This window comes from Muntiacus reevesi, chromosome 7, assembly GCF_963930625.1.
Source record: "Muntiacus reevesi chromosome 7, mMunRee1.1, whole genome shotgun sequence".
Classification (NCBI taxonomy): domain Eukaryota; kingdom Metazoa; phylum Chordata; class Mammalia; order Artiodactyla; family Cervidae; genus Muntiacus; species Muntiacus reevesi.
The window spans coordinates 11,867,560-11,893,163 of record NC_089255.1 but is presented as its reverse complement, the minus strand read 5'-3'; the positions used below and the strand labels follow the sequence as shown (position 1 = coordinate 11,893,163).

Genomic DNA, 25,604 nt, shown 5'->3' with positions numbered 1-25,604 from the left:
GCCGCCGGCGGAAGAGATGAGGGTGCTGGTGCGGTGCTGCTGCGGACCCCTGCCAGTCGGGGGCGGCGCGGGCTGGAGGCCGGACCCGCGCTGGCGAGCGCTGGCCAGGCTGAGCGCGGCCCCTGGCTGGGAGGACGGCCAGGGCGCTCGCGTCCGCGAGAAGCCGCCTTGGAGGGTGCTCTTTTTCGGCACTGATCAGTTCGCCCGCGAAACGCTGCGGGCGCTGCACGCCGCCAGGTACCGGGCCCGGGGATTGGGAGGCCCGGGTGTTGAGGGCGCGGCTCTGGAAACTCTGCGGCCGGCCTCGAGGATTTGGGCTTGTCGTCGGGAAAAGCAGATGAGCGGGAGGAGCGTGGGCCCAGATCTCGGCGCCTCAGGCGCCCGGAAGGTGCGCCGCCCCCTGGGTCAGTCCTAGTATGCCCGGCTGGTCCCGCCCGGCCGGTCTACACTCCCCCGACTCTCAACGCGCTCTGAGCTCTACAGGGCACCCCATGGTGTTGAGACCTTGCTGCCTGCTTTACCTGCATCACCTCTGTCTTGTCCCACCACCTCCCTGCCCACTTTGCATGGAAACCGTGACCCAGAGAGGTTAAGAGATTGCCCAAGGTCATCCGCTGAGCAGATTGGGACTTAAATGGGGTCTGACTTCAAAGACCGCGTCTTTCCACTCGTTCCTACTGCCTCCTACTCAGCATGATTTGTACCCTTTAATCCTTTGGGCTTCTTACTAGACACAGGCATCTCTCTGCACACGCTTGCCTTACATTTTCACTACCTATCTCCTCCCTGTATACAACTGGATCCAGTTTTCTGGGACTGAAATGAAGACACAGTCCAAAAGCGAACTGCTTTTCCAGTGAATAAATTTATAAATCAGAACTCTTAGGTATACATTTAATATTTATTCCACAGGGGGATCCTAGTTCCCTGGCCAGGAATCAAGCCCGAGCTCCCATTAGTGGAAGCATGGAGTCCCAACCACTGGACCACCAGGAAATTTCCCTACATTTAGTATTTCTAAAATTGAACAAATTCCTAGGGGGGAGAATTATTTGAGATCTAGCCTGTCCGGAAAGTCCATGGTATGGTGGCTATCCCCATATACACTGCTCTGCCTTCTTTTCCCTTGTCTGCATTTTTTGTTTCCCCATTCCTTGTTTCCCCGATGCACCCGACTCAGTTCTGTCATCTCCCTCCATCACGTCTTCCCTGCAAGTATTTCCCAGCAGACCCTCATGTTGACTCCTTCACGAATCCCCTTGTATTCCCCGGTCCACCCACTGCGCGCTGTAACACACCCTGAAACGCTCCCTTCACACGTGTTCCCTCTGTACACTGTCTGTAATGCACTCTCTGCATGCTGCCTTCCCTGCATCTCTCTCTACACGTGTCCTGGTGCTTCTGCTGGTGCTTCGCTTAGCAGCTCTAGTACTTACTCCTGCACTTTGTATTTTGGGCCCTCCTGTCTCCTCCTTTTCTCATAACTCCTTAACATTTGATGCAATACCTGCTAAGTAAATGAACAGCCCCTGGTGCTGGAATACTATGCAGCAGGTAAAAAATTGAGATAGTGCTACATACAGTGTCATGGAATGATGCCCATGGTGGGTGTGTGTGTGTGTGTGTATGTACATAGAAATATATATACATACATGTATATTTTAAAAATATCTAGTTTGAATAACATGTGGTTATAGTAAAAAAAGAAAATTCAAAAAATTTAGAAGATATACAATGAAAAGTCAGTTCCTTCCTTCTCGTTCTCCCAGTTACCAATTCTTCTCTTCAATTTCTTATTCTAGAAATGTTTGATGCATATATAAGCAAATGTATGTTTAACCATTTTTTTTTTTAAAGACTCACATATCATACAGTGTTAAAGAAAAAACAAAATGCAGGATGGTATATGTAATCCAGTTGTGTGAAATGTCTACTGGATGTGTGTCAGTATGCATAGGAAATTTCTAGAACTGTAACAGTTCGAACAGTAGCCATTTGTGGCTCTTTGAATTTAAACAATTAAAATGAAATAAATAAATCTAACTTTAGTCTCTCAGTTGCACTAGTTTTAACATTTACCCTTAAATACTTTGTGAATTAATCAGAAAAATGCCTTAGAAATGTATGAAGTAGTTTAACATTCCGTCATTATCGTAACCCTGTCATATTTTCTTCTAATCTTTCCACTTTAGGGAAAACAAAGAGGAAGAGTTAATTGAGAAGTTGGAGGTGGTCACAGTGCCCTCCCCATCACCGAAAGGACTGCCCGTGAAGCAATATGCTGTCCAGTCTCAGCTTCCAGTGTATGAGTGGCCAGATGTGGGATCTGGAGAATATGATGTTGGCGTGGTAGCATCATTTGGCCGACTTTTGAGTGAGGCTCTTATTCTTAAATTTCCCTAGTAAGTTTTATTTGCAAGGAAATACAGCGCACAGACCTTGGTCTTTATATATTGGACCTGGTATCTAAAGCGCAGTACCGTGTGACTTGAACTCTAATTCTGCTTGCTTCAGTATTTTCTGATAAAGTAAAAGATTTCATTAGTGGCCTGAATTGTTTTGTTTTGTGGCTCAGAACGACACATGTTTATTGCTGTATCATTCTGTAGGTTGGGAGTCTACTTATGGCTCATGAGGTTAAAATCAGAGTGTTAGCAGGGCTTCATTCTTTTCTGGAATCTCTAGGGGAGAATCCACTTCTTTGCCCTTTCCAGCTTCTAGAGGCCACCAACTTTCTTTTGCCCGTGGCGCCCTTCCTTTATCTTCAAAGCCAGCGATGGAGGATCAAGGCTTTTTCACTTCATGTCTCTCCGTTCCATTGTCATTTTCTGACCCTCAGCTAGGGAAGGTTCCCTGCTTTTAAGAATTCATGTGATTAGATTGGACCCACTGGATAATACAGGATAATCTATTTCAGGGTCTTTTACCTTAACCGTATCTACAAAATGTGTAAGATAACAAATTCACAGGTTCTGGGGATTAGGACATAAACATCCTTGGAGATCCGTTATTCAGCCAACAGTGGAGGAGATGCTATGATTGGTTTCATGAGTCAGTAAGCACTGGCTCCAAACACCACTGTAATCCTCTCTGTGTTCCCATATTTTTAAGATACATTGCACAGTAATTTGATCAGTTCAGTCGCTCAGTCATGTCCAACTCTTTGCGACCCCATGGACTGCAGCACACAGGCTTCCCTGTCCATCACCAACTCCCAGAGTTTGCTCAGACTCATGTCCATTGAGTTGGTGATGCCATCCAACCATCTCATCCTCTGTCATCCCCTTCTCCTCCCCCTTCAATCCTTCCTAGCATAAGGGTTTTTTCCAGTGAGTCAGTTCTTTGCATCAGGTGTCCAAGTGTTGGAGCTTCAGCTTCAGCATCAGTCCTTCCAATGAATATTCAGGACTGATTTCCTTTAGGATGGACTGGTTGGATCTCCTTTCAGTCCAAGGGACTCTCCAGAGTTTTCTCCAGTACCACAGTTCAAAAGTATCAGTTCTTCGGTGCTCAGCTTTCTTTATGGTCCAACTCTCACATCCATTCATGACTGCTGGAAAAGCCATAGCTTTGACTAGATGGACCTTTGTTGGCAAAGTAATGTCTCTGCTTTTTAGTATGCTGTCTAGGTTGGTCACAGCTTTTCTTCCAAGGAGCAAGTGTCTTTTAATTTCATGGCTGCAGTCACCAGTTGTGTCCATCTCAATTATGAAGTATGCAGTCATCGAGATTTCAATATTCGCACAAAACCAAATGGCAAAAAAAGCCAAGTCAAATGCACAGCTGAAAAGGAAAAACATGCCGTAGCAATCTAAATTGTCTTACATGTCAGTTCTCATACTGACATTTCAAGTCACATGGGAAGATTAACATTACTGGCGTGAATTGTTAAAATGTATGATGGCCTTTATCACTATCTATGGGCTCTCACCCACCCTCATTTAAGTGCTGTATATATGCTGACAATTCCCAAATTTGTCCCTCCAATTCAGATCTCTCTCTGAACTCGAGGTTCCTGGTACACACTGCCTCCTCTGCAGCTCTGCCTGATGTCTGATAGGTACCTTACATTTAAGGTATCCTGAACCTTTCACCCCAAAGCCTGATCCTTCCCAAAATCTTCTTGGCAACTCCAGCCTTCAGGACCCCAAACCTTGGCATTGTTGTTAATTCCTTATCTCACACCACACATCCAGTCCATCGGAAAGTTCTGTCAGCTCTGCCTTTGAAATCTGCCCAGAATGACGGTCTCTCATCACTTCTGTGGCCACCGCTCTTGGCGCTGACACTGCATAACCTCCTAAGTGGTCTTCACTTCTGTCTTTGGCCCTCTCAGTCTTTTACCACCCAACACCACGTGATCTTTTTAAAGTGTAAGTCAGTCACATCAGTGCTCGGAGTTCTCTGGTGGTTTTCCATGTCACTCATAGTAAAATCAAGTCCTTTTTTTTTTTCTTCCTGTTTGATTCACTATTGCTTATATCCCCAACACTTAGTGCCAGGACATGAGTTATACTTGGTAAATATTTGTTGGATGAATGAGACTGGGCTGAACAGTGGAGTTTAGAATATAGGAGTCTCGTATATATAGGGGCTTCCCTGGTGGCTCAGTTGGTCAAGAGTCTGCCTGCAATGCAGGAGACCTGGGTTCGATCCCTGGGTTGGGAAGATCCCCTGGAGAACGGAATGGCTATCCACTCTAGTATTCTGACTTGGAGAATTCCATGGACTATTCCATGTGGTCACAAAGAGTCTGACACAACTGAGTGACGTTCACTTTCACTTTATGTGTATACACATACACATGTACTCTCAAGTGCATACTCATGCTGATGGAAATATCATTAAACTAATGGCAGATTAGTAAATTATTAAAATTGCTTATTTATGGGTGAAAAGCATATTGGGAGACACACCATGGTGAATAAATCATTCAGTGGGGGTCTAAGAAGCTTGTTTTAGGAACTCTAAATGCAAATTTAGTAGAGTGAGGGCAATTATGTAATTTGACTAAAAAGTATAATTTTACATTGTCCATGAGATGCACGATTGGGTTTGAGTGGTTTTCCTCATATAGTAAAAAAACACATTTTATGTTTTTAAAAACTCCCAGATATCACAAGCTGTTGTGGAACATCTTTGGAACAATGAATATTTGTTCTTGCTCTGCTATTGAGTTTCATGGGTATCTTATGGCAAGAGAGTGTACTTAGCCTCTGACTCCTGCTTTAGTTGGTGTGAGACTAGATTTAACTGTTTTTCAAAATTTCTGGCAAAGTTTAATGATGAAAAATAGCATATTAGTTTAGGTAGCAGTAAACTAAGGGGCTTCCCCGGTGGCCCAGAGGTAAAGAATTCGCCTGCAATGCAGGAGCCGCAGGTTTGATCCCTGGGTCGGGAAGATGCCCTGGAGGAGGGCATGGCAACCCACTCCAGTATTCTTATGTGGAGAATCCCATGGACAGAGGAACCTGGTGGGCTGCAGTCCATGGGGTCTCATGGAGTCGGACACACTGAAGCAATTTAGTTCACATATATGCAGCAGGAAACTAAATGGTGGAAAAGCTCCCTTTCATACTAATTTCTGTCTTTTCTAACTCAGCGGCATCTTGAATGTCCATCCCAGTTGCCTTCCGAGGTGGCGTGGTCCAGCCCCTATAATCCACACCATCCTCCATGGAGACACAGTTGCTGGAGTGACGATTATGCAGATTAAACCTAAAAGGTAGAGTGTATTTTCCTGTCTGTGATTTTTGATAGTTGATGTCAGTCTGCCTGAGGGAAAGGGGAGGTGGATAAGTTGGTGCTAATCACTCATTAACTAATTAACTCCAGGGTGCTTTTTTCTTCTATTTCTTCCTGGTTTCTAACGTAAAACATGTGTTTTAGAATTTACACAGTGTCTCTTTATACTTGTTAATGAAATAATGTTATTAACAGCTGGATTTCTGTATATGACATTTATAAGTGAGAGGTGGATTTTTGCATATTAGTTGTCATCATCTCGGTTTTCTGCTGGCCTTGGTTTCTAGGGTCAAAATTTTTTTGGAACCTGAAGTAATACATTGTATACCAATGTGTTATATAATTGTCTTTAATATTTAATTTCTTAAATCATACTTACAATCTAAAAAACAGTTATTTTAAATTGTATCAGGAGAGTATCTTAATACTCTGCGTGTTATCACCTAATGTCTCCAGAGAAAAGAAAAATTCACAACTTCACAAGAATAAGTCAATAATATCTGGGATTTGCTTTAACTTCAAAAAATAAAAGAAGAGGGGAGGGTCAGATGAAACAAGAGTGGTGAAACTTTGGTAGTTCTCAAATTTGAATAGCGTGTGTATGGGGATTCCTTAGACTGTTCACTCTGTTTTTGGAATGTTTGTAGCTTTTCACAGTAAGCATTTCGCTAAAGCTTATAGGTAAAAAATAGAGTTAACAGATCACAAAATTACATATTTAAAACAAAATATATTTCTAATAGAAGTTGATAGCCAATATTTGGAGAGCTTGATATAACATTCAAGACTTGTGGCAATGCAAATACATTTGCACCTACTTGTAATCGCTATTGATTATAATTCAGGCAAAACTCTTGTCCTTTGAGAAAGGAAATATTGAAAGGAATGATTATAAATTCCTTAATTGTACTTCCTTGGAAAATAAATTCTTTCCTTTGTGCTTTCATTATATAAATAGAGACTTTCTCATACTATTTATTACTAATGGTAGAATTATTTGTGGTTGCAATTAAATCCCTGATGTGCAACTTTATACTTTTTTCCTTTGGGAAAAAATAAACTTAAAATCTAAATATAGGCCAGATTTGCTCTCCCTTCTTTCTTTATTTTTTTAGTTTTATGGTTTTTAATAGCTTAGTAAAATGACTGTATTAGAGTTTAATTTTGTTAAGCTCAGATATTGACTCCATATATGTCCTATATGACCAGAAAATGGTAGTTAAGAGTAAACCAGGTGAAAATGCAGAAAATGGTGGAAAGTTAATGGGCTTAAATTCTCTAGTTAATAAACTCAAGTGATATTAGTAACATGCTAATGTTGCTCACCTTTCTTTCAAACTGACATTTCTCCCTTGCCGATGGCTGCCAGTCACATTCATGGCCATGGTCGAACTACCCTTGTTGGGGACATCCCTGGCAGTCGAGTGGTTAGGGTTCCGCGCTTCCACCACAGGGGGCCCAGGTTCAATCCCTGATCAGGGCAGTAAGATCCCACAAGTCATACATGTGGCCTAAAAAACAAACAAAAACCATCCTTGTGGCATGTAAACATCCATGTAGACAAACATATTGATCTTAATAGTCAGTGATCATGTTACTATTTGCTTTTGATTTTCTTGGTAGGTTTGATGTAGGCCCAATCCTCAAACAGGAAACGGTTCCTGTGCCACCCAGGAGCACCTCAAAGGAATTGGAAGCCGTGCTGTCAAGGCTGGGTGCCAACATGGTACGCTTTTCCAGTATCCCCCTGCTTGTTTCCTGCATGGTTATGATGAAAAGAACACGTTTATGATATATAATTTTAAACTTATTTTTGAAAATGATTTCTGTCCCTGGCTTCCTAAAAATCAGCTTGGAAGTCTTTGAGAATTTACACAGAGGAGGTACTTATTCAAGACTTTTGAATGAAATATGTGATTTTATATGATCTACCACATTCCATGGAGAGGCTTTTAGACGATTCTTCCCAATTTCACTCTTCTTATTCTCAGGGACGTACCATTCATCCCCGTCAAACCGGACCAGGAGCATTTCCTAAGTCAGTCACAGTTTTCCTCCAGCTTTGTCCCTGGGTTCAGTAGTCTGCATCCATGTACTTTGGATTTCTGCTGAGCCCCCTGCTGTAAATGAACTCCCTGGCTTTTTCATTCAATCTGAGTAAATGCTTAATGACCCGATTAGTGGTTTTCATCTGAACTAAACTTTCTGTGGAGGAAGACGTTCTCCCCAGGTTTAGAGATGGTGCTTTCCATTCTAGGCACTCACCTCTGTAACGCCGTCATAATGGTGTCTGTCATTTATGGAGCACTGGCTTGTGTGCCGAGGACTGTGTGAGATACTATTGTAGATGCTCTTATAGCCTTTGTTTTTTTTTAACCTTGCCAACAAACCTTTTTCAACTGTTTTAGCGATGATGAAGGTCACAGACCTGAAGGTCACAGACAAGTAAAATAACGTTTCCACAGAGACACAGCTAGTAGGCAGTGGAACTGGGATTTGAATCCGGAACTATGTGACTCCAGAGTACACTCTCTTTAGGTCTCCACAGCTTTCCTTCACGCAGAGTGAGAGTGTGGTTAGCTGAGCTCAGGCTGTTCTAACGGCCAGTCAGGGCTCAGCATCCTCAGAAAGGATCAGTGACCTGTAGTGTGCAGAGAAGCCACAGCTCCACTGAAACTCCACCCAGTAGATGGCTCTTCACAGCTTAAGCCAATTTATTGCCTGACCCTAATTTCACGGTACTAAGTTGTAATGTATTTCTGTTTTTGTTCTTTTCATCTAGAATATATTTCTCTCCTCCTTTTTTTTTTAAAGCTTATTTCAGTTTTGAAAAATTTGCCTGAAAGTTTGAACAACGGAAGGCAGCAGCCAGCCGAGGGGGTGACACATGGTAAGTGCAGACGGCCCAGACTCTCATATCTTTCCTGAGGTTTTGTTTGTCATGATTGGCATCTGAATCCTCTGACTTCCTCACTTGTACATTTCCCTTAATTTGGCTAAAGGTCGAGTGTCCACTTGCAGGCCTGTTTCCAGAGAACGATCGGTAAGGGATCTTTCTCCCTCTTCATGTGTAGCCCCTATGAAAGATTAAAACAATTTTTTCTGTTCTTTTTATTGAAAAGTACCAAGCACAAAGGTAAACTGAAAGACAGTGAATACCTGTTTACCCAGAGTCAACAATTACTAACGTTTGTTCACTTTGTAAAGTCTCTGTCCCTCATCATATTTTCTTTATATATATGTGTCTTTATGTAGTATATATATTTTAATTTCTGCTATACCACTTGGGGTCTTCCCAGGTGGCACTGGTGGTAAAGACGCTGCCTGCCAAAGTAGGAGAAGTAAAAAAATGCAGGTTCGATCCCTGGGTTGGGAAGATCCCCTGGAGGAGGGCATGGCAACCCACTCCAGTACTCTTGCCTGAAGAGCCCCATGGACAGAGGAGGCTGGTGGGCTATGGTCCCGAGGGTCACAAAGAGTTGGACGCGACTGAAGCGACTTAGCAGATACCATTTGGAAGTATACATTATAACTTTTCATCCCTCAATATTTTAACATGCATCTCCTAGGAAAAGTGAACATAGCCAGTCCATATTTAAATTTTCCCATCTAAAAACATATTTTATAGCTGCATATTTTTTCAGGCTAGGATCCAGTTACGGTGAGTTGTATGTCTCTTTAGTTTCTTTAGAGTAATTCCTCCACTGCTTTTTTCTATGTTGTTAACTTTTTGAAGAGACCAGGCCAATTGTCTGTTTCCTTTCAATGTTTAGTTCAGTGTTTAGTTTTTCTAGCCCTTAAAGTTTCTGTAAATCAGATGTTCTCAAGACTTGATTAGATTCAGGCTTAAAGTTGTGGAAAGAGAATTTCATAGATGATAACTGTGTTCCAGTGATATTTGTTTCACGTTTTTAACCTTGTGTTGCTTTTTATTTTAACTTATGATTTAATTTTATTTCTTGAGTATGCGAGACATTTTCATGACTCAAAACTTAAAACTGTTTGAAGGATGTACTTGGGGAGGTCTCTGGAATTGAACATGGCTGAGCACACACATGCACGTGGGGAAGTCTCTACCTTTGTCGCTGCAGTTTTAGCGTGTCACATGAGTGAGCCATAATACTCGGTTGCATCAAAGCTAGTGAAGCTAAGTTTGATCACTTGGTTGTGGTGGTGACCACCAGATCTTTCTACTGTAAAGCCATGTTTCTCCCTTTGCAAATGACAGCTAATCTGTGGGGTAATACTTTGGTAACTGTGCAGATAGCTGGTTTCCTGGAGGCTCAGCAGTAAAGAATCTGCCTACAATGCAGGAGATGCAGAGACACGGGTTTGATCCCTGGGTCAGGAAGATCCCCTGGAGGAGAAAATGGTAAACCAGTCCGGTATTCTTGCCTCGAAAATTCCATGGACAGAAGAGCCTGGCAGGCTACAGTACATGGGGTTGCAACAAGTTGAATGTGAATGAGCAACTAAACAGCAACAACCTTTCACAATTTTAGCAGGGATTGATGCTCCTTCCTTCAATGAATTATTTCAATGAAAATCAGAATTGTTATTTTCCAGTTCCTTTTATATTTAATGGTTGGCATTGTTCTGTAAAGAAGAGCTTTTCCTCATTAATTGGGGGTGAATTTTAATTCATCCCAAAAGGGCAGGATAATTTCTTAATTCTTTCTGTAATTATCAATTTTTTTTTGTAATTATCAATTTTTAAAATAGGGAGTTGGCACCATAATCACTTTCAATTATGATGGCAAGTGAATTTTTGTATCATTTGACTTGTGGGTTTTTATTTATTGTGTTTGTTTTTTTTAAAATTTATTTTAGTTGGAGGCTAATTACATTATTGTAGTGGTTTTGCCATACACTGACATGAATCAGCCATGGGTGTACGTGTGTTCCCCATCCTGAACCCCCCTCCCACCTCTCTCCCCATCCTATCCCTCAGGGTCACCCCAGTGTACCATCCCTGAGTGCCCTGTCTCATGCATCCAACCTGGACTGGCGATCTGTTTCATATATGATAATATACATGTTTCAGTGCTATTCTCAGATCTTCCCACCCTCGCCTTCTCCCACAGAGTCCAAAAGACTGTTCTATGCATCTGTGTCTCTTCTGCTGTCTCCCATATAGGGTTATCATTACCATCTTTCTAAATTCCATATGTATTTGTTAGTATACTGTATTGGTGTTTTTCTTTCTGGCTTACTTCACTCTGTATAGTTAATCACATTCCTAATGCTTTGTGCTGCTCAAACTGTCCCAAATTTGGCCAGTGGTGGCTTAAAGTTGGCGCCTGCGTCCTTTTGCATCCCCCACCCCCAAAATAGTTTCTGAGTGGTTCCTTGTTTTTTCACAAGATGTCCCAGGCTCACCTTATCAATTCTGTGCCCCATGTTGGAATCAGCCATCTCTCCCTTGTTCATTTTAGCTGGGGAGTAGTATTTAGAGACCATCTGATACCATGATGTGTTCCAAAATGAGGTGTCAGAAAAGGCTGTGTTATATATTTTCTTAAATATTTGAGTTGATACTGTTTCTAATTCAAATTATAAAGTACAGGATTTTTCTTGTATTTTCTCTTACACAAAAAACCTTTTTAAAATCAATTCTGTACCATTTTTTATTTGCTGTGCATAAAATAATTTCAAAATTGCAACACCAATATTACTGTGAAAAATTTAAGTACTAAGTAAGAGTTAAGATCTACATTTTTTTGTTTGGTCCTTAAAATATATCATTCTGAAAAAAAAAAATCATTCTGAAGTATATAGTCAGAGTACTATGTTCAAAATTTACTGGAGATATTATTTTTTCCATGTGGCTTTGTTATCTAGTTTGATATTAGATTATATAGTTGTTTCTTTGTTTCAGTTTGGTTTTAATTTTCAGGATTGCCTTTTTCCTCTTTACAACTAAATCTTAGTTTTGAATATTTGAAACATTTACATGATTCAGAGTTGAAAGCATTTGGAAAGGTTACACAGAGAAGTCTTACTTCCATCCCATTCCTATCTCCTTGGATCCTGTTTCTGTCTCCCTCTAGAACTATTGGTTTCTGATTTAGCCTTTTAGTTGTTTCCTTTATAAAAATAAGCAAAAACACATACTTTAAAACTGATGTTTTTCTTTTTTATTCCACAAAGGATAGCTTAAAATATACACTCTTCTGCATCTTTCTTTCACTTTACAGTGTATGCTGGTGATCATCAATCAATAAGAAGAAATTTTCATGTTCTTTTTTATGGCAGTATAGTTCTCATTTGTGTGGAAAAATCATAGTTTAATCAATAGACCCCCTTATTGGTGGACGTTTGGGTTATTTCTAATCTTTTGCTATTTCCAGTAATGCTACTATCTTTATGCATATGTTACTTCCTAATCTAAGAAATTGTGTCTTGGAGTAGTTTTAATTCACATTACTCCTTGAGTAAGGTTGAAGAACTTTTCATGTGTAAGGACTATTTGCATTTTTTTTTTCTGAGAAGAGTCTATTATATCTTTTGCCCATTTTTCTACTCAGTTTTTGGTTTCTTTTGTTTCAGTTTTTAGGAGTACTTTGTAATAGATATAAATATATCTATATAATAGACACAAAGTGCTCCTAAATATATAAATAACACACACATATATATAATACTTATATGCAAATACTTATATTTATTATATAGATATATCTCTCATGCAATGTATATAAATAGATATAAAACACTGTGGTCTAAATTGCAAATACCTTGTTTGTCATTTGTCTCCTGGCTTTATTTGTGGCATTTCTTTTTGTCTTATAAAAGTTTTTTATGTAGTCACATTTATCATTCTTTATTTGCTTCTGGACTTTGAATCATAAAAGAGCTTTTTCTCTTCCTAGGTTATAAAGAAATTTCCCCACGCTTTCTTCTGTGCTTAGCCACTCAGTTGTGTCCGACTCTTTGTGACCCCGTGGACTGTAGCCCGCTAAGTTCATCTGTCCATGGGCTTCTCCAGATAAGAATACTGGAGTGGGTTGCCATGCCTTCCTCCAGGGGATCTTCCCAACCCAGGGAATGTTTTCTTCTAGTACTTTTATTTATTATGTATGTATGTGTAAAAATATATATTTTATTTTATATTGTGGAAAATTTAAAACATACAGAAGTTGAGAAAATAATATGATGAATTTTCTATCATTCAGGTCATTCTCTCTGTCATTCTGTATCAATAATTACCAATTTATGGTCATTGACCTGATATTCATTCTTACCATTGGCTTTCTCTTACAGCCCCTAAGATTTCTGCTGCTACCAGCTGTATAAAATGGGAGGAACAGACTTCAGAGCAGATATTCAGACTTTATCGTGCCGTTGGAAATATAGTAAGTTGGAAGTCAAATTGCAGTTTTACCTAACTGTGTGTGTATGACTGTGTGTGTGTTATTTACTTTTGAAGTATTTAGGAATAAATCTAATAAACAAAACCTAAGGGTCCTGAAATTCATTTTTCATTTATTTAATTATTTTATTTTTGACTGCATGGGCTTCTCATTGCAGTGACGTCTCTTGTTGTAGAGCATGGGCTCTAGATGCATGGGCTTCAGTAGTTGAAGCATGTGAGCTTGGTAATTGCAGCTTGCAGGCTCAGCTGCTCCTCAGCATGTGGGATCTTCCTGGACCGGGGATTGAACCTGTATCCCCTGCATTGGCAGGCAGATTCTTGATGGACTACTAGGGATGTCCCCGAAATTAATTTCTAAATGAACTTTTTCTTGATCTCAAACTGAAACTGTATAACCATTAAGTAACACCTCCCCATTCCACCAATCCCAACATCCCTGGTAATCACTATTCTACTTTCTGTTTGTGAATATGCCTATCATAGGCACCTCATATAAGTGGAATCATACAATATTTGTCCTTTTGTGCCTGGCTTATCTCATTTAGCATAATGTTTCCAAGTTTCATTCATGTTGTACCATGTATCAAAATGTCATTCTTTTTTAGGGCTGAATAACATTGCATTGTATATATATGTAGCACAGTTTGTTTATCCATTCGTCTCTTGATAGCCGTTTGAGTTGTTTCCACCTCTTAGCTAATGTGAATAATGCAGGTATGAATGTGGATATACAAATATCTGTTTGAGTCCCTATTTTAATTCTTTTGTACATCCGACATTCATTTTTTAAATATTTGTTATACAGAATCTTTTTAAACTTTTTTGTTTTTTAGTTTATTTTCTGGCTTCACTGAGTCTCTGTTGCTGTGCGTGGGCTTTCCCTACTTGAGGCAAACAAGGTCTCCTCTCTAGTTGAGGCTTCTCATTGTGGTGGCTTCTCTTGCTCATAGCTCAGGCTCTAGGGCACGTGGGCTTCAGGAGTTGCTACACTCAGGCTCAGTAGTTCCAGGTCCTAGGCTCTGGAGAGTGGGACCAATAGTTATGGTGCATGGGCCTAGTTGCCCTACAGCACGTGGAATCTTCCTGGACCAGGGATTGAACCTGTGTCCCCTGCACTGACAGGCAGATTCTCAATCACTGGACCACCAGGGAAGTCCCCAGTTTGGGGTTTTTAATGGACTACCTTTGTTGGTTGAAATGGAGAACTGCCTTTGAATATCTGTAACATGCCCAGTTCTTCAGTGAGGATTACAACCTTATGTTATGGGTATTATCCCCTTTTAAGTTGACAAATTGAGGCTTAAAGTAGATGCTCAGTGAATGGCTATTGAATGTTGCTGACGGTCACATCGTTAGTGAGAGTCAGGTTTTGAACCAGATCTGCCTGACTTCAAACCCTGTACTTTTCCCGCTGTGACAGAATGGCATATGGGAAGGAACATTGACTTTAGAACCAGACAGAGCTGGATTCCAGCTTCTCTCTGCTACTTCCTAGCTTTGTAGACTTGAGAAAGTTGTTTAACTTCTGAGCTTTAGTTAGTTCATTTGAAAATTAGAATGACATATTGTATATAAAGCATCTAGTATAGTATCTGATGCCTACTATTATTCATTCATTAAAAAAAAATAATTTATTGAAATCCTATTATGTGCCAGGCATTGCTCTAGGTGTTAGAGGTGATGTGGGAAAGCAAAAACAAATAAGCAAATATATAAGGAAAATACAGATAGTGTCATAAGCTCGTCAGTGAAAATTAAAGGAAGATAATGTGATAGATTCACTGGTGGCTATTTTAGATTGGATATCTATTTGGGGAAGGCCACTCTGAACTGACATTTAAGCTGAGGTCTGAAAGACAATAACGAGAAAGTCATGCCCAGATCAGGAAAAGAGCATTCCAGTCAGAGGGAGCAGCTAATAGAAAACTCAAGTAAGCTAAATCAGATAAAGATTCACAAAAAAAGAAAACTACAGATCAGTAGCCCTTATTAACGTAGAGGCAAAAATCCTTAATAGAATTAACAAACTGAGTCAAACAACATGTAGAAAAGGATTATACACCATGGTCACATGTGATGTAGCCCAGGAATACAGGGTTGGTTCAGCATAGAAAAATCAACGTAATACACCATATTAACAGAATAAAGGACAAAAAGCACGTAGCTGTCTGAGTAGATATAAAAAGGGTATTTGAAAACTCCAGTATCTTTTCATGATAAAAATATTCAACAGACTAAGAATAGACAGGAACTTCCTCAAACTGGGAAAGAATATCTACCAAACAAACAAAAAAAAAATCCAAAGCTAACATATTTAATGGCAGAAGATTGAAAGTGTTCCCTCTAAGATCAGGAACAAGACAAAGATCTCCACTCTCACTGCTTCTTTGTTTTGTTTTAATTTTTATTTTTAATTGGAGGATAATTGTGCTTTAGAGTGTTGTGTTGGTTTCTGCCTTGCAGCAACTCACCACTTGTATTCAATATTGTACTGGAGGTTATAGCTAGAGTGATTAGACAAGAAAAAAAAAGGAACAGTGTAAAACTATGTCTATCATATTATATATAGAAAATTACAGAGACTCCGCTCTCTAAAACAAATAGAGCTGATAAATAGCAAAGAATTCCTAAGTAAGTGGAAGGACCTCTGTGTTTGTGAATAAGATTTAATATTGTTAAGATGGCACTGTTGCCCAAATTGATCTACAAACTCAACACATTTCCTATAAAAATCCTTCTTGACTTCTTGGCAAAAATGGACAAGTTTATCCTCAAATTCATATGGACTCCCAAGAGGTCCAGAATAGACAGAAAATCTTGAAAAAGAACAAAGTTGGAGGACTAATAGTTTCTGATTTTACAACTTATTACAAAGCTACAGAAATTAAGACAGTGTGTGATACTGAGAAAGATAGACATGAAGCTCAATGGGATAGAATTGAGAGTCCAGAAATAAACCCATACATTTATGGTCACTTGATTTGTGATAAGGATTCCAAGACAATTTGATGGGGAAAGAATAGTCTTTTTACCACTTGGTGCTTGCATAACTGGATATTCACAATAAAAAAAGAAATATATTTGGATCCCTACCTCACACCACATATAAAAATGAACTCAGTATGGATCAGAAACCTAAATGTAAGAGCTAAAACTATGAAAACTCTTGGAAGAAGATATATGAGTATAATTTCATGACCTTGAAGTACGCAATGGTTCTTAGATATAATGCCTGAAGAATAAGCAACAAACTAAAAACAGAAATTGGATTTCAAAATTTAAAACTGTTGGGTTTCAAAGAACACTAAGAAGAAAATGAAAAGGCAACCTACATAATAAAAGAAAATATATGCAAATCATATATCTGATGAGAGTCTAGTAACCAGTATATATAAAGAACAAAGAACTCTTATAGCAAAAAGATTAAGATTATTAGAAAAGATCTAATAACATGATTAGAAAATCAACAAAGGATCTACATAGACATTTATCCTAAGAAAATATATAATTGGCCTCTAAGCATATGAAGAGATAATCAGTTTCATTAGTCATTAGGGAAATGCAAATCAAAACTATATTGAGATACTGCTTCACACTTAATAGAATTGCTGTAAATTAAAAAAAAAATCAGGGTTGATGAGGATGTGGAGAAATTTGGAACCCTTATTCATTGTTGGTGGAAATGTAAAATGGGGCAGCTGCTATAGAGAACAAACAGTTTGACAGCTCCCCCAAAAGTCGAAACAGTTAAATACTACATAATAATCCCTATCTTCTGCAATTCACCTTTCCTCTCCACTGAGAAGTGCTTGTGCTATAACAGAAGGAACGCTTATCTTGCAACCAGAAAGTAAAATTTCATTCCTAGAGCTGTGTATTAACCAAGAGCAAGATTCTTAACTTCTCTGAGCTTCTGCATTTTACCTGTAAAATGGGGTTAATGACCAGGTCCACAACTGTCAAGATCAAAGGAGATAAACTGTGGATTTAAATCCATGCCAACATATGATTTTGACAGTAATGATGGTGAACACAGAAATGACTGTATTCTTACTATCTCTTTCCTTTCTGCAGTGCTCTGATGATAAGGTGAAGATGAGCTTTACCTCCCCAAGAACAATTACTGTGTATTCTAATTCTGTACCTATATCTTATTTGTAGCCCTCTATAAATATAAATGATTTTCAGTCAGTAAACGTGTTTCAGAAGTCTTTAGAGTTCTTTGAAAGAGAAAAGCTTACACACATGAAAGTCTTTTCATGACTTATGGAAGCTGGTGAAAGAAGAATCAGTCAGCAAATTATAGAAGAGGATATTATACCAAAATATGACATAGATAAAGTTGTGAGTACTTTTCTTCAAGTGTGTTTAATTCTCTGATTTAACCATTCACATCTTTGAAACAGCCTGTCTTATTCTGGAAGTTAAATGTCCTGTTGAGATGGCCATGAAAAGCCCTGAGCTGAGAAGGGGAAAATACAGATTGTGGTCCTTGGCTCTGCCATTAACCAGCTGTGTCTAAACATGGGGGAACGTGTGCATTTCTCTGGGTCTCACTTTCCTCATCTTTGAAATAGAGGACTGAACTGCAGTCTGAAAATTAGTTTATTTACTTCAGAAATTCGAAAGAACTTATTTTCCTGGTATATATTCATTTCTATTAGCCTATTTAAGTCAAAGTCTAGTAAAAGTAGCATCTCACCATGGGGAAAGGCGAGGTGGATTATCCAATATATAGTGTTGGGATGGCTGGTTAGCCAAAAGAAAGGGAGCCTTCAAGTCTCATCTTTTAAAATCAGAATAAAATCTAAATGGATCAAAGTGAAACCACAAAGAACTGGGGAAAAGCATAGTTGATTCATTTTGTAATATTTGATAAATGTGGATAGGCCTTTTAAAGCATGATATGTACCAATGAAGTCATGAGAGAAAAGGCTAATAAATACTACTTAATAAAATAAACTTATGCATGGAAAAATTACCCAGTATTAAAAGCCAACAGACTAGAAAAATATTCATAATACATCTGAGAACTAAAGAGCTAGTTTCCTAAAAATATAAAAGCCTTTCATGAATTAATGAGATGAACAACTCAGTTTTTTTTTTTTTTTAATGAGCAAAGGGCATAAACAGGCCTAAGAAATAAAATGTGCAAGTGCAAGTAGATAGGCACTGCTCCTGAGCCTCATTAATAATAATAGACAGTAATAGACTGTCACTTTTTTCTCTTATCAAGTCTGTTTAACCATAAAATGTTGATGCTCTTTAACTGAAGTGGTCCACTTAAAAAAACAGCTGTTGGGACTTCTCTGATGGTTCAGTGGCTAAGACTCCGTGCTCCCAGTGCAGGGGCCCTGGGCTCAAACCCTGGTCAGGGAACTGGCTCCCACATGCCGCAACTGAGAGTTCATATGCTACAACTAAAGACCCGGTGCAGCCAAATGAGTAAATAAATATGTTAAACAACAACAGACTATTCTCCAGAAACATACAAGTCCTCAAAGATACATATGCCAGGCTATTATCACATTTAAAGGTTTTTTTGTAATTTTGTAATATGTTATGAAATGTCTATCATAAAGGCATTGGTTTCATAAATTATGGTACATTTTATAAAATGGAATATTGTCCAACAGATAAAAGAGTGAAATAGATAAGTGTGTACTGATGAAAATTTGTCCACAGTTTATGGTTAAGTTAAAAAAAAAATTCCTTGTCAAACACTATGTTTTAAGATTTTTGTGATAATTATATTTGTAGAAAAAATACAAGGACATACACATCAGGCTACTAATTGTGGTTACCTCTGGGGATGGGAGGTAACCTCTGGGCCTCACTTTCCTCATCTGTGAACTAGAGGACTGAACTGCAATCAGTTGAAAAAAATGATGAGACTGAACTGCTCATCATTAATGTTACTTAGTGCCATTTGCAGCCTGGATTTAGTGAAGATTTGTTGTTGTTGTTGTTGTTTTTCCATGATAAAAGTTTTGTAAGCAAAAATTTACCACCAGTTTTGCCAGCACTGCATTTTCACTGTCTTTTGCCCTGTAGGATGACTGGATTGGTGTTCAATCAGTGATGCTTAAGAAAATTATTCATTTTCTAATTTTTTAACATAATTGTTGTAATGCTTGCATTTTTATAATGAGCATGATTTTTAACTAGAAGTATTAATAAAGATATACATTGATTAAAAATAGTGTTTAATTTTAAGATCTTATAAATCCCTAGGGCTGATGCAGAGGGTCATGTTATGTTCTGTTCCCTAAGATTAAGAGACTGAGTTCCCAGTTCCACTGTAATTGGGAGAGAAGTCAGGCCAGATTAACACAAAATAATAATTGAAAAGTGTTGGGGATTGAGTGTATTTTTTTATTATCCTTCTTTCATTTTATTTGCAGATTCCGTTGCAGACACTCTGGATGGATAATACCGTTAAACTTCTGGATTTGGTAGAAGTTGATAGTTCAATCCTCAGTGGTACTTACTTTTGAATAGCTGTCATGGAAAATGTTTTCAGTATAGTCCGTTTGAAAATGCGTCTGTTTTACCATGAGTCACATTTACTAAAAATAAGGATTCTTTTAGTTTCAGCTCAGTAATTGTAATACTTTACATTCATTTATAATGTTACTCTTTGCAGTGTCCATTCACATGTATTTCCTCTTTTAACCATTGTAAGAAACTGAGAAGTAGATACCGGTGTTACTATCCCATATTAAGCTCTGTGATTTCCCCTCTTAAGGTGTTCAGGGAATGCAGAATGATTAGGTTAATTTCACTCTGGTGACTATCATAATGAAAATCTCTGGGCAGCTCAGTGAGAATCTTGGGCGAGGGTGGAGCGTTTCATGATCTGGTCCATTCAGAGGCCCGTTGGTGTCCTACCATCCTGGTAGGCTGAAGGAGTGGGAGCCACAGAGGGAGCTGGTGTAGTTCAGAGGGGCTCAGAGTTACCCAGGGATCTAGGAACTGGGATTTGTCTGGTCGTGGATAGAGGGCCCAGTTTAGAGCCTAGGTTTCCTTGTATGTCTGTCCACTGCAAGCTAGTTATTTCACCCAAATGGTCAAAACTTCTAGGTTCGACATTTTAGGCTGGTCTCTGGGACACTGAGTAAAGGACTAGTAGCTGCTTATGTGTTTGGAAAGGTTCCCGTTGGGTTCAAGATGCACACAGCACCATGACTGTCTATAAGGTTTGGATGACAGAGTCAGGGCATCAGCAGAGGTGTGCTCTCCAGTATTAGTGCTGTCTTGCAGAATGTTTCCTTTGATTTTTAAGAAGCACTATGAAGTTGCGTAATTATTCATTCTCTCTCTCATATCCCTCTTTTTCTCCTCCCCTTTTTTTAGATTCAAAATTAACAGGACAAGCTGTTATTCCAGGATTAGTAATATACCACAAACAGTCACAAATACTGCTGGTTTGTTGCAAGGTACACTTTCCTTTAGTTTCACATTATTACACTTCTTTTGCTGAGTTTATAGTTTGTGTTATTTGTCGTTATTAGTTGGGTCATCACTCAACTAACTGCCTGTCCATCAGGTTGTGATGAAGTTTTACCAAGGTGTTACTATTGCTCAGACAGTGAAAAATGATTCAGTAACTTTGTTGTTGTTGTTTAGTTGCTAAGTCGTGTCCAACTGTTTTGCATCCCCATGGACTAGCGCCTGCCAGGCTCCTCTGTCCATGGGATTTCCCAGGCAAGAATACCGGAATGGGTTGCCATTTCCTTCTCCAGGGGATCTTCCCAACCCAAGGATTGAACAGCATCTCCTGCATTGGCAGGTGGATTCTTTACCACTGAGCCACCAGGAAAGCTCATCATTTGTGTCCGTTAGTGCTATTTGCAGCCTGGATGTAGTAAAGATTTGTTGGTTTTTTTTTTTTCCATGATAAAAGTTTTATAAGTAAAAATTTACCACCAGTTTTGCCAGCACTGCATTTTCCCTGTTTGTCTTTTGTCCTTTAGGATGACTGGATTGGTGTTCGATCAGTGATGCTCAAGAAAACACTAACAGCTACTGATTTCTACAATGGATATTTGCACCCCTGGTACCAGAAAAATTCCCAAGCTCAACCAAGCCAATGCAGATTTCAGACTCTCAGACTTCCACCAAAGAAGAAGAAGCAGAAAAAAAAAATTGTTGCTATGCAATAGTGCAACAAGTACTTACGGAGAAGATGAAGAAGAACCTACTATATACTTGTAATTTGTTAAAAGCCTTACTTACAAGGAATTACCTTGACTTTCAAAGAATTTGACACTGTTGAAAGGGAAGATTATTGTCAAAAAGATGAGTTACCCCACTTTGTGTTTTCCATCTAACAGAGTTAAAAACAACTTTTTCCGTTTGAATATAAAGAGAAGTTTTAAATTAAATTTTTATTTATTATATCAGACTCATCAGACTGTATCTTTCCCTGACAGCGAGTACGAATGACTGGTGTGTGTGTATATATATATATATATATATATACAGAAGAGAGTTCCTTTTAAAAAAGTGCATCTATTAAATTTTTTTCCATTTATTTTTATTAGTTGGAGGCTAATTACTTTACAGTATTGTAGTGGTTTTTGTCATACATTGACATGAATCAGCCATGGATTTACATGTGTTCCCCATCCCGATCCCCCCTCCCATCTCCTTCTCCACCCGATTCCTCTGGGTCTTCCCAGTGCACCAGGCCCGAGCACTTGTCTCATGCATCCAACCTGGGCTGGTGATCTGTTTCACCCTAGATAATATACATGTTTCGATGCTGTTCTCTCGAAACATCCCACCCTCACCTTCTCCCACAGAGTCCAGAATTCTGTTCTGTACATCTGTGTCTCTTTTTCTGTTTTGCATATAGGGTTATCGTTACCATCTTTCTAAATTCCATGTATATGTGTTAGTATGCTGTAATGTTCTTTATCTTTCTGGCTTACTTCACTCTGTATGATGGGCTCCAGTTTCATCCATCTCATCAGAACTGATTCAAATGAATTCTTTTTAATGGCTGAGTAATATTCCATGGTGTATATGTACCACAGCTTCCTTATCCATTCGTCTGCTGATGGGCATCTAGGTTGCTTCCATGTCCTGGCTATTATAAACAGTGCTGCGATGAACACTGGGGTGCACGTGTCTCCTTCAGATCTGGTTTCCTCAGTGTGTATGCCCAGAAGTGGGATTGCTGGGTCATATGGCAGTTCTATTTCCAGTTTTTTAAGAAATCTCCACACTGTTCTCCATAGCAGCTGTACTAGTTTGCATTCCCACCAACAGTGTAAGAGGGTTCCCTTTTCTCCACACCCTCTCCAGCATTTACTGCTTGTAGACTTTTGGATAGCAGCCATCCTGCGTGGCGTGTAATGGTACCTCATTGTGGTTTTGATTTGCATTTCTCTGATAATGAGTGATGTTGAGCATCTTTTCATGTGTTTGTTAGCCATCTGTATGGCTTCTTTGGAGAAATGTCTGTTTAGTTCTTTGGCCCATTTTTTGATTGGGTCATTTATTTTTCTGGAATTGAGCTTCAGGAGTTGCTTGTATATTTTTGAGAGTGATCTTTTGTCTGTTGCTTCATTTGCTATTATTTTCTCCCAGTCTGAGGGCTGTCTTTTCACCTGGCTTATAGTTTCCTTTGTTGTGCAAAAGCTTTTAGGTTTAATTAGGTCCCATTTGTTTATTTTTGCTTTTATTTCCAATATTCTGGGAGGTGGGTCATAGAGGATCCTGCTGTGATTTATGTCGGAGAGTGTTTTGCCTATGTTCTCCTCTAGGAGTTTTATAGTTTCTGGTCTTACATTTAGATCTTTAATCCATTTGGAGTTTTATTTTTGTGTATGGTGTTAGAAAGTGTTCTAGTTTCATTCTTTTACAAGTGGTTGACCAGTTTTCCCAGCACCACTTGTTAAAGAGGTTGTCTTTTTTCCATTGTATATCCTTTCTCCTTTGTCAAAGGTAAGGTGTCCATAGGTTCGTGGAGTCATCTCTGGGCTTTCTATTCTGTTCCATTGATCTATATTTCTGTCTTTGTGCCAGTACCATACTGTCTTGATGACTGTGGCTTTGTAGTAGAGTCTGAAGTCAGGCAGGTTGATGCCTCCAGTTCCATTCTTCTTTCTCAAGATTACTTTGGCTGTTTGAGGTTTTTTTGTATTTCCATACAAATTGTGAAATTATTTGTTCTAGTTCTGTTAAAACCATATGTCCCCTTTGACTTTGTTAGCATTTCAGCAGTATTCAATCTGATACGGATTTTTAACAGGGAGTAGAGTCAGATCTTTACATTTATCTACCATCTAGTCCCTACCAAGTCATAAACTTTCATAATATGTTATAATCTCTGTAACATTGATCTATATAATAAATTCACATTTTCACCTAGGTTTCCTTAAAGTAGGAATGTAGTAACATTCCTCAACATGTTTGTGCAGTAAAGGTTATTGATCCGCTGGCCCGTACAGACTCATCTCTGTGTCCAGGAGAGACAGGCACTTCTCTGGAGGAAGGGAGGTGTGGTGGCCAGCTGTTGAATTCTTTTAAGCCTTTATATTATCAGCTTTTCCTACCTAGATTCTATCAGTTAAAGTTTTTCTGCAATCATTAATTCATCCATTCAGCAACACTTATTAATAGCATGATCTGATAATTGGTCATCTAAATTAGGACATGTTTATAACTAAAAGGAAGCACTTAGTCACCCCTGGATGACAGACATCAATAGGACTCTCCAAGGCAAATCAGGTTGTGTAAACATCGTATGTTTTAAAGAATTTTTAAAAAATGGGAACCATTTCTTAAAGTCTTTATTGAATTTGTTACAGTATTGCTTCTGTCTTATGTTTTGGTTTTTTTGGCCACAAGGCAAGTGGGATCTTAACTGTCCAATCAGGGATTGAACCCACACTCCCTGCATTGGAAGGTAAAGTCTTAACCATTAGACTGCCAGAGAAGTCCTTAAACATCCTCTTTGTTGAACACTTGCAGTGTAAGCTAGATTTTATGCTGATTATTGGAGACATAGAGATTAAATATATGTTTAATCTATTGGGGACACAAGCATAAGCAAATAGAAGACTGTTTAAATGCCATAATGGAGGTATTGTAGAAGCACTAAGTCTCCCTCAAGGTGGTCAATGGAGACAAAGCTGAATCTGAGGTTCCAAATGATGAGTTCATTATGCAAACAAAGGCCTGGAAGAACATTCTAGTATGTGCAGAGGAACAGAGGCATAAAAAGAACACTCTCTTGCAGGGGGTTTGGTAAGGTTCTTAAGCTGAGTGATGGGAACACGATTGCCTTTTCTTATCATTCTTTATAAATTTGCTATGCACACTCTTCAGTGTATGAGCTAGTTATATACTTACATATGTGTGTATATAACTGGCTGGGAGAAGGATCATGGAAGAGAAACAAATGGCATGTTAAACAAATGGCAGGAAGAAAGTGTTTTAAAGGAACTGGAAGAATTGATACAAGTGGAGTAGAATGATGGAGATGAGACTGGAAGACCAGATCATGGACGACTTAAAGACCATGAGAATCTGGACCTTTGTCTTGCATGCAGTAGACAGTCAAGAAAGTGACACAGCTATAGGTTTGCATTTTGGTAAGTTAACTGGTGGTGGGGTGGAAGGTAGATTGGATGTAAAACCTGGTGCAGGAAGATGTGTTGGGAGGTTACAAACATCATCTAAACTATGGCAGCAGTTAATGGGCGTGGGGGAAATGGTTTAAAAGATTTTTGCTGTAGAAGTAATAACTTGGGTTCTCAGTTGGATGTTTTATGGAGAGTTTTGGCTTCACTCTTGGGTGTCCCTTGTGGCTCAGCTGGTAACGAATCCTCCTGCAATGTGGGAGACCTGGGTTTGATCCCTGGGTTGGGAAGATCCTCTGGAGAGGGGAAAAGCTACCCACTCCAATATTCTGGCCTGGAGAATTCCATGGACTATATAGTCGCAAAGAGTCAGACATGGCTAAACAACTTTCACTTAGCATCTGTTAATCCCATACTCTCAAAACAGTCTGAGAATCAATGACTGTGAAAGAGCCTTTTTGTTGTTTTCAGTTAACATGTATTGAGAACTTACTCCCCACTCTGCTAAGTTCATGTTATGAAATTCAGTGAGAAAGAGAATCACTGTCCTTTGGGGGCTTATGGGCAACTTTAATGGTGGTTTTTGCAGCAGATCTCAAGAGGTACCACTCAGACACTGCCATGGGGAGTGGGGAGCCTTACTGAGGCACAGATTTCTTCTTCTAAGTTCTACTCCCTTACTACATGGTGGTAGGTGGTCTCAGGTCTGCTCTGCATTCTGGGTGAAGCCTGTCTGCTTGTTTTGCCCATTACCGTTGCTCTTGTGGGTATCTTGTGCCAGACCATCTCTCGCCCGTGAGGCAAGGCCCACCCCAGTCCGGTGAGTTCACCTGCATAAGCAATACAGCCTAACGCCAAGTAGGGGGCTGTGGGTGAGGCCACAAGAGGTG

At 39.3% G+C, this 25,604-nt stretch overlaps 1 protein-coding gene across 1 annotated transcript; it reads left to right on the top strand.

Moving 5' to 3' along the window:
- On the top strand, window positions 1–21,520 carry MTFMT (mitochondrial methionyl-tRNA formyltransferase). Its single transcript, XM_065940808.1, has 9 exons — window positions 1–237; window positions 2,193–2,402; window positions 5,603–5,725; window positions 7,369–7,471; window positions 8,560–8,635; window positions 13,009–13,100; window positions 19,525–19,603; window positions 20,477–20,559; window positions 21,097–21,520. Exons 1-9 carry the CDS (start codon window positions 17–19, stop codon window positions 21,283–21,285), a joined length of 1,176 nt encoding a protein of 391 aa, XP_065796880.1. The 5' UTR covers window positions 1–16; the 3' UTR covers window positions 21,286–21,520.
- Window positions 21,521–25,604: the final 4,084 nt, after the last annotated feature.

Bases quoted from the DNA above. Each gene is read 5' to 3' on its own strand.
- MTFMT (XM_065940808.1), top strand. From the start codon at position 17: ATGAGGGTGCTGGTGCGGTGCTGCTGCGGACCCCTGCCAGTCGGGGGC. The intron at 19,604-20,476 runs GTACTTACTTTT...CCCTTTTTTTAG, and splicing joins TGATAGTTCAATCCTCAGTG to ATTCAAAATTAACAGGACAA. The intron at 20,560-21,096 runs GTACACTTTCCT...TTTGTCCTTTAG, and splicing joins TACTGCTGGTTTGTTGCAAG to GATGACTGGATTGGTGTTCG.